The sequence below is a fragment of the Schistocerca cancellata genome, chromosome 1 (assembly GCF_023864275.1).
Source record: "Schistocerca cancellata isolate TAMUIC-IGC-003103 chromosome 1, iqSchCanc2.1, whole genome shotgun sequence".
Taxonomy (NCBI): domain Eukaryota; kingdom Metazoa; phylum Arthropoda; class Insecta; order Orthoptera; family Acrididae; genus Schistocerca; species Schistocerca cancellata.
The window spans coordinates 1,077,573,663-1,077,582,583 of NC_064626.1; the positions used below are offsets into that span (position 1 = coordinate 1,077,573,663).

General features: G+C 36.3%; 1 protein-coding gene across 2 annotated transcripts in view; it reads right to left on the reverse strand.

Annotated features, from left to right (window-relative positions):
- Positions 1-1,159: 1,159 nt before the first annotated feature.
- Positions 1,160-8,921, reverse strand: part of LOC126090883 (mitogen-activated protein kinase kinase kinase 4) — a 201,103-nt gene continuing 193,341 nt past the window's right edge. For both annotated transcript variants that reach the window (XM_049907019.1, XM_049907018.1), the window contains exons 19-24: positions 8,403-8,590; positions 7,554-7,722; positions 2,192-2,314; positions 1,930-2,036; positions 1,545-1,724; positions 1,160-1,311 (exon numbers count right to left, since the gene is read on the reverse strand). In XM_049907019.1, coding sequence (XP_049762976.1) covers positions 1,228-1,311; positions 1,545-1,724; positions 1,930-2,036; positions 2,192-2,314; positions 7,554-7,722; positions 8,403-8,590 — 851 coding nt within the window. In that variant the 3' untranslated portion in view covers positions 1,160-1,227. The remainder of the gene's footprint in view (positions 1,312-1,544; positions 1,725-1,929; positions 2,037-2,191; positions 2,315-7,553; positions 7,723-8,402; positions 8,591-8,921) is intronic.

Here is an 8,921-nt window from a genome sequence, read left to right on the forward strand (position 1 = left end):
TGTTTGCTGATCCATTTGGATTTTATGAGGGTGTTTGCTGAACTTCAACTTTAGACCACCCTCTACATTTTTAGACATGCACAAGGACATAAAAAAAGACAGAACTTTGAACTTTGTTAGGACAAATACTTTTCTAAGCTACAATATACACCTGCGACCCCCCCCCCCCCCACACACACACACAGGTGGCTATATTGTGTGTCCAATATGCATTTCATTCAGGATTTACTTCTGGTTTCAGTCAACTTCCAACTTAAGCAATGTTAATACGTGAGACTCAGTTCTGGGACTTTGCCCCTTTAAGATCTCTGCAGGCCCACTCATGGTCCTGTCATATTCCTCTAGTCTAAAAACTAACAGTGTTCACCAGAACTTTCTCTTCTATTCATATAGCCAATTCCTGTGTACAGTGCATGCCTGGCCCTTATATGGGGTCCCTTTAAATCTCTTCTCAATTAACTGAAGCCAAGCTGAAAGGAAGGAGCACCACACAAAAGGCGTCAACAACCAATCAAGTGCCCACAATGTACCACAGTTAAGGTACAAATTTGTGAAAATCAGTAGATTTTCCCAGTTACATAAAAATCATAAAGTTACACAGAAAATACATTTGCTGTATGATGTAAAATGAACCTTTAGCTCTCATATATTTAAACAGCAGCTCATTTCACATTTAACAATGTCTGTAATTGTTACTGGGTGCACTAAAGTTTTCTCCTTCTTGGACACTAGTAAACCAACAATAAGCACAAACAAATGTGAAACAAAATCATTAAAATGGTTCTCACTCATGTTCATCTACATACATTGTTTAATCTTAAGGAAACCACAAACTTCCAAACATCAAATTTTATTTCTTAAAACATACAAGACTGTCTGGCAAATATAAATACACATAAACAAGTACTCCAAATACATAGGACATATTTTATCACAAAATAACATTATGACTATATACACATGTTCAACTGACAACAATGTAGTAAACAAAAGCAATATTAAACATGTCATAGCATGTTTCTGAAGACAGTTCGCTACCATAAAAAGGAACTCCACAATACAGCCTCTAGAAGGCCAGTAAAAATTACTGACTTTCTGGCATCTTCAACTTGATCACTCTATGAAACAATCAACAGGTACAGTAATATATTAATTTTATGATTAATTTTTATGTGTCAGCAGAACAGTATTCATTGTTCAGTGACAAAATGTTGCAGTTCATTCTTTTTAAAGAATCCTTGGGTTGATTTTTAAGTAATCTTCAAACATAGATGGTAATGTTGAGGACAGATACTCTTCATCTAGGTCCACCTGCAAATTAACACAAACATAGAAGTCTTTACAACAAATGGAAACAACATACAATTAAAATTCCCCTCTCAATTATGACTGTATGTACCTGCCACCCCCACCCCCCACCAACACACACACACACACACACACACACACACACACACTCACTCACTCTCTCTCTCTCTCTCTCTCTCTCTCTTTTTCCACATTTTATGTGGGTGATTACCACTGTAATATATTAAATAACTTACTCTGACAAATGTGTGATAAAGGAGCTCTTTGGCTGTTGAACGCCTCCGTGGATCATGTTGTAAACAACAGTCCACAAATTTGTGACCCTCTTCAGACAGGGTTGGAGGAGCACTTGGAGTTTCACCCATGCCAACTTTGTACATGATTTGGTAGTTGGAGTCGTACTCTGGCCAAGGTCTCTGCAGGAAAAAAAAACAAAAACCCTCAAATGCTTTTATCAAGTAATGACTGTAAAAATAATAACTTTTTATGTAAATAAAGTTTACTGTTCACTTACCAAGATGATAACATTACTCAAAAACTTACAAAAATGACACTTTATGCACAATAATCAATATCTTTTTAAGAAAAGCGTCCACAAACTGAAATAATAGCTGTACTTACTTTTCCAGAAGCCATTTCAACAACAACACATCCAAGAGACCATATATCAGCTGCCCTGCCATGGCCTCCTGTATCAGTCTTCGTGAAAACTTCAGGGGCCATGTACGCTGGAAGCAGACAAATACCCATACATAAAATACAGTGTTTACAAACAGTGAAATCTCTTGCAAGCAAAAAATAACTTCTTAAGACAAACAGTCCCAGTATTCCAGTTAAGCGTTATTCAAATACTCTTATTGATATTGGAATTAAATATACTAACCCTGAGTCCCCACAAATCCTTGAAGTTCTCCTGGCATTGTTGTATGGGCTTTAATCTTGACTGCTGAACCAAAGTCACCCAACTTGAGATGGTTGCCACCACCAGTCAGGAATATGTTTGCACCTAATGACCAAAGATACTAATTTAATTCTTCTGCACAGCATTTTTATACACTAAATAAGTTTAGTACCCTCCTTCTGCCCAACACGTGAGAAGACCACTTTATCTTGCTTCCTGAAATGAGTTGTAATATTGTGTGTTAAATGTTATGTAACTGTTTTGCTTATCTGTCCACAATTTCTGAATACATTAGACCAAGCAATATTTCCATACGAGTGAATATACATTGCAATTTCATTAAAAATGACAAAATAAAAGAAAATGTCCAGCTGCTGCTAAGGAAGTTACTGTGATTCTGGGAAATATTAAAAACAATATTTGAATCTTTGATTGTGCTTTTGCTACGTGTTGAGGTAGCCGTCTGAAAATGTCTGTCTATATGTACAGAACATTAATTTCAAAAGGGAAAAAAAATCTCGACAGAGACAGTAATTCACAGAGGCACTCATGTTCTACAGTACATCAACAATCAGTGTTTTTGTTTTTACAAATGTAACCAATTGTAACACAAAATGTGGCATCATTTTTTTTACAATCAAATTATCACATACACTTCACATGCTCTGCTTCTACTCAACTAAACTTATTAAAGGGTCTTGTAGAGGACTTTTATTGGTTATACTATTTCACAGAATCAAGTCTTTCACTTTCATGACATTTTATGGTCTGATGGCAGGCAATGGCTACCTTGAACTGATATGACCACAACAACAACAACCACCACCACCCGCTAATGACCATAGAAGTTTTGCGCCCTAAAACCACAAACCACCACCACCACCACCACCACCACCACCTGATCTTTGGCTATTTTGAAACATTTTGCCTACCATACATTTGTTTCTGGCCTCAATTATACCAAAAGCAGGCACTTCAGTAGCAGTTTTTCATTAAAGATTTATAGATACATGCTGTTTTCTGAGGTCAGCCATTTCAGAGCCACAAAAACATTGAAGCACAACAGAGTAAATACGTTCTGTAAAGACAAAGGCAGAGTGTGTGGATGGCACTTAGTGATGTTTCAGTGTTCAGATAACTATTTGCTTACAACATTCAAATTTTAGCATCTTTCTGATAGCATCATGTATTCAGCTGTTCAGATAGTTTCCTTCACAGAATTTGTCTACAATTTCATGAAATTATGACAATTCTTATACTTGACAAATTGTTTGCTCTTATTTAGAAATACACAATGCTGTTGAGAGTTAGGTCTGTTATTATGCTGAATGATCTGTCACTACAAATAAATATTTTTGCAGTCAGTATCCTAAGAGAAAATAAGTTGTCAAACACAAACAGCACTCTTCTACATTTGGCAACTGTTGCTCCTCCTCCTGTAGTTGAGTAGGCCCATCTGATTCTGTTTGAGATTCACATACAGCTTTCTTTACTGAGGATGGAATGCTAGGGATCTCAAATTGGGTGCATAATGAAAATCATTAAGTTCAGGCACAAAAAGTTGTTTAATGAAATTTAGTAATTTTGTTTTGTAATCATTATGTTAACTGTGTTAAATAGCCAGAGTTGCCTAAATCTCTCTTGCTCTTTCTCTGATCAAGTTTCTTTAAACATGAATCTCTAGCAAATATTACAAAGAACTCCTTCCACTAGCTGCAATAAATTCTACTCTCATTCAGTTGGGCAATGATCTATTGCTGCATTCTCTTCAGATATGTGGCCATGTATGAGTGTCTGTGTTCTTAATCCATTCCTGCCTTTCCTTCTTAAATCCCCGTGCAGTATTTATTTGTCTTATCTTTATTTACATCATGTTCCTTGGACCATAATTGTTGTTGAATGTCCAGAAGGGCTGATACTGAAGTTCTAAAAACACCATGTTGTCAAACGTGTTTGGAAAGTAACCCTCTATTCATGAGAATTATTCCAGAGGACTGCTGTAATGATAATGTTGCACGAAAAAAATAAATAAATAAAAACATACACAACAAAATTTACTTTTTTTTTTAAAATAAATCACTTGGCTATTTAATATTACTTCTTATTTAAGCTCAAAGAATAATTAAAATGCTCTGTAAAATGAAGTGAATTTAACTGGTAAACTCATGAGCCCAATGGTTCTTAATCTGTACACACATTTCTTTTGTTTTTTTAAAAATATTATGTCAAGTATTTATATTCCAATACAAAAAAACCTCTTTAAGATCCCTTTCATATCATACTGCGGTTCCTGTATGATAACATTTAGCAAATAATATAATATATACTTCTTAATCACCTGTCACCATCCTCACTGCTGATCACCTTTTTGTTGCTATGAAACTCAATAATTAGGTGCATGTCAAAACACTAGTATTTGTATTCTGATAGAATCACAAATACATTGCCTTCAACATTACTACACTTGCCTTCAACATAATTACTGCACACACATGGGCCGCACAGAAAATTACAAATATAAATCAATAGCAACAGCAGAGTGTACCATCACTTGATACCTAGAGTGTACCAATGAAATTCCTTTTGCAACCTCCTCTACATCATTCTCATCAATAGTGAGACACCCAGTTGCTGCTCAAGCTTTCTGTCAACATGATGATCACTAAATATTCAGTAATGATGAATGGATACAGGAGATGTGCCTACATTTGTAAAACTAGATCCTTTCACGTATGACAACAAAACAACACAATGGTAATGACCTAGTACCTGCTTTGGCATTCTGGTGATTTTGAAAGAAAAGGAAATTAGATTACTGTCAAACAGTCCAACAATGAACTCATTATGGTCTCGCACAAAGTACATTTATTCAAATATGAATCTACAGGTGTGTTGAACAATTGTAGCATCTTTTCTAGGACAATATAATACTGCAATAATGCACACAGCTTGGAGTTGTTGGATGCCATTTTAAGAGACAGTATCTGCACTAATTTTACCTATGGTTGCAACTGGTCAAGGGATGTGATTAGTAATACATACCACACCAAATGTTACTATCTCATTTCACAGACATACTCATTCAGCGTAGGTCTGATGACTGTGTTGATCGGGAAAGCTGACAAATATCTTGGCGAGTGTGTGCAAGGACATTGTTTTATTGGAAGAAAACAGCTCCCTGACAAGTTGTGAATGTCTACAGAATGGGCTTCCCCGCTTGTTCTATCTGTGAAGTTCATGCAAAGAATGATTGTTCATTGTCACTGAGCTTGAATTTCTCTGATTGTTGCCATCATAGACATTATATGGGATATAACTCAGAGGAAGTAACATGCTAGCTGACTCTCTTCTTGAGACATGTATTCGCAGATAGACTTCATGATACACATTGCATCTTGCCGTATCTCCTACTGAAGTTGGAAGAGAACTTTTCAAACAAACACACTACTGTTCATTGTATCGTTTCTACATCCTATGTTAAACCAATCTGGTAAAATCAGACTAATCAGCAAATGAGAGTTTCATAAACTACCTCTTAATGGATGAAATCATTTTCCTTAGGATTCTTGCAATGACACCCACTCTGGCATTTCAATTTCCCATAACTAGTTTTCTGTAGCATTCCACTTGAAACTGCTATGGATACATACAGCGTAAAATACAGCACCCACTCACATATAGCAGATAAATGTGTGGAGCACAGAAACAATTAACAGTTAACAGCATTCACACCAGCTTTCGAAGATTAGCTCCAATTCTAGTGCTAGTAAATAAATACATATACATCCCCCCACACCTCTCTCTCTCTCTCTCTCTCTCTCTCTCTCTCTCTCTCTCTCACACACACACACACACACACACACACACACACACACACACACACTATCATGGTCATGCCAAGATTACTGTCTCGCTGTGGCTACCAGAATGTACGTTTGGATGTCTGCATGGTTGTATGTGTGAATGTGTGTAATGCCACCAGAAGAAAAGCTAATATTCGAAAGCTAGTGTGAAAACTATTTTCTGTTAAAGAGTTTCTGTACTTCACACACTGATCCACTATAGGTGAGTAATTGCCTTTGCCTTATTTTATGTATTGCTCCATTCAAGAATTTCCATTATTCTTACTCATTCTGATAATATACTAAGATATCTTACAGCTGAGACTGTTTCCAGCAACTGACAATGAGCTGTTCAATAGGGCCCTGCACCAACTGAGTATTGATTCACTGAAAGTCTTCCTGCACCTCACAAAAATTTTTCTGGTGGCGTAACTTTTCTATAAGCAACAGCATCGTCCACAGACAGTTAAGAATTATCCACCACGTCATTTTATGTACTTTGAATGGGTGCTTCAGTGTTCCCTAAACAAACAGAAAAATTGTAGTGTCATCTAGAATAGTACTCTCTAAGACTAATCCCCGAGTTGGTCCCATGTACTGCAACATGATACACTCCAGTAATTGTTATTTAGTTGATGGTACACCTACAAATGACCATTGCCGATGACAAGACAAAATCTAATCACTAAATACAACTGTTTGTTTTCATCCATCTGGATGAGTCTTTTGCAACATCACTGGAGGTTTGATGACGAAATGAAACAGAAGACCTGATGGTCTTGAAAGGCACAACTGAGGCCATATTCACCCTAATTTGTGCCATAGCTGCTGTTCAATCAGCAATTATGAAATGTCCAATGTGGCTATCCTAGCATGAATACGACTACAACAGTTGCTCAGAGCCACGATAACAGACACATACACTTCCTTTGACTACCAGCAGCCAAAATGCCGTACAGTGGACATTTATTGACCAACATGTTGGTCCACAGGACCATGAAATTATTTCACTGAAAAAATATTTACTGATGTTTTCTGTGATGTTTACTGTTCACCTATGATGCTGGAAATGACACAACTCTTCTGGCAGTTCTATGGTTTAATGTTATCGAGATCCATAAATGATTTCTATAATGCCTAAAGCTTAGTGCACTGAATCACTGCTTCAAATGCCTACTATCAATGCTCCATGTACATTAGGCTTTTCTACCTCACATCTTTGGAGATGTTCATTTGCATATTCCTCTAGTATATTTATGCACTATGTAAGTTTTCCCCAAGTTATTTCTTTGGCAGTAGGTAAGTGATTCTCAGTGGATCAGGACACTATTCCCTTTAATAATTATCAAACATTAAAAATGTTACACATTATATAGCCTCAATGGTAACTTGTACAGACTGCAACAAAATGTTTCGATAAAAAAAAGGAAATATGGGAGAGGAGAGAGAGAGAGAGAGAGAGAGAGAGAGAGAGAGAGAGAGAGAGAGAGAGAGAGACTTACTTTTGATATCTCTATGTACAATGCCATGATCATGTAAAGTTTTTACAGCTTGTAACAGCTGATAAGTGTAACGACGGATTAAGCCTTCAGGCAAACCATTTTCAGTAGCAGCTACTAGGCTCTCCAGAGTCCCCTCAGCACAAAACTCCATGAAAATCAGCATCTCATCCTTGAAAGAAAGTAAGTTAGTTATTTTTTTTTATATGAACAATACTAACAACTGTAAAATTAATAGCAACAGATGCTAAATTTCAATTCTGTCCCCTTTTGATTATCGCCCCCTAAATGATGTCAAATGCAGGCAGCAGTACAACACAAAATTAAACAAAGAACACCGAAAAAATGAATGCATGTACAAAATGGAGTCTATATGTTTATTCTTTTTTTACATACCTGGAAATGCTTAATTAGCAAGAGGTTTGTTCACTAAGCCAATCATTAAACTGAACTACTTGCAAAATGCACATACATAATTTCCGGAAAAAAACCAAATCAATAAATGCAATGTGCCTTAGAATCTGAGGAATAATGAATAAAAAACAAGTCTCACTTACTACCACAGAGCAGTAACAATATTTACAAGCAATGGCAGAAAGTTTAATATATTCCTGAGAAACAGTGCACATAAATTTTTTTAGTGATGTTAATTAATGAAAACAATAATAATACGCATTCACTCTATTTTCTCTCATCTCCAGATATTGTGATCAGTTAAAAGTGCTATAGCACATATAGCTCAATTCCAAAACTTAAATACATCATAGGACAGGAGCAGAAGCAAAGAAAATGTCAAACCACAACCAGATGGAACACAAAAAGCCAAATATTATTTAAGTGTATTACACTTACAATATGAATTTCCACACCATAATATCGCACTAGTCCTGGGTGTTGTATTCCTTCAAATATACGTAATTCTTCAGCAACCCGGCGAATCGTCCGATGATCATTTGGTTGCAGCTGAATTTCTTTCATAGCCATTAATTCACCAGTCTGGTTGTTAACAGCTGTATAAACCTTTCCAAATCTGCCCTGACCTAAAACACAAGAAAGGAGCACACTTGAGAATATATGTTTCTCACTCACAGAGATCTTGAGGAGTGTAAAATACAAACTGTGTTGCAGTTACCAATAATACTGGCACACTAGAGGACTTACAAAAAAGAAGAAAATTGTAACAGATAATCATAACTGTTGACAGTATGAGATAAATATGAAACTACATTGCAAGAGTACTACCACAATACAAAAACTTGAGCAGGCAGATGTTGTGTGACAAAAACAGGGAACATGAGAGCACGGCAAGTCCCACGGAAAAATAAAGAATGACCTGACAGCAAAAAATGTGTCTGCCATATGTTTCAGTAA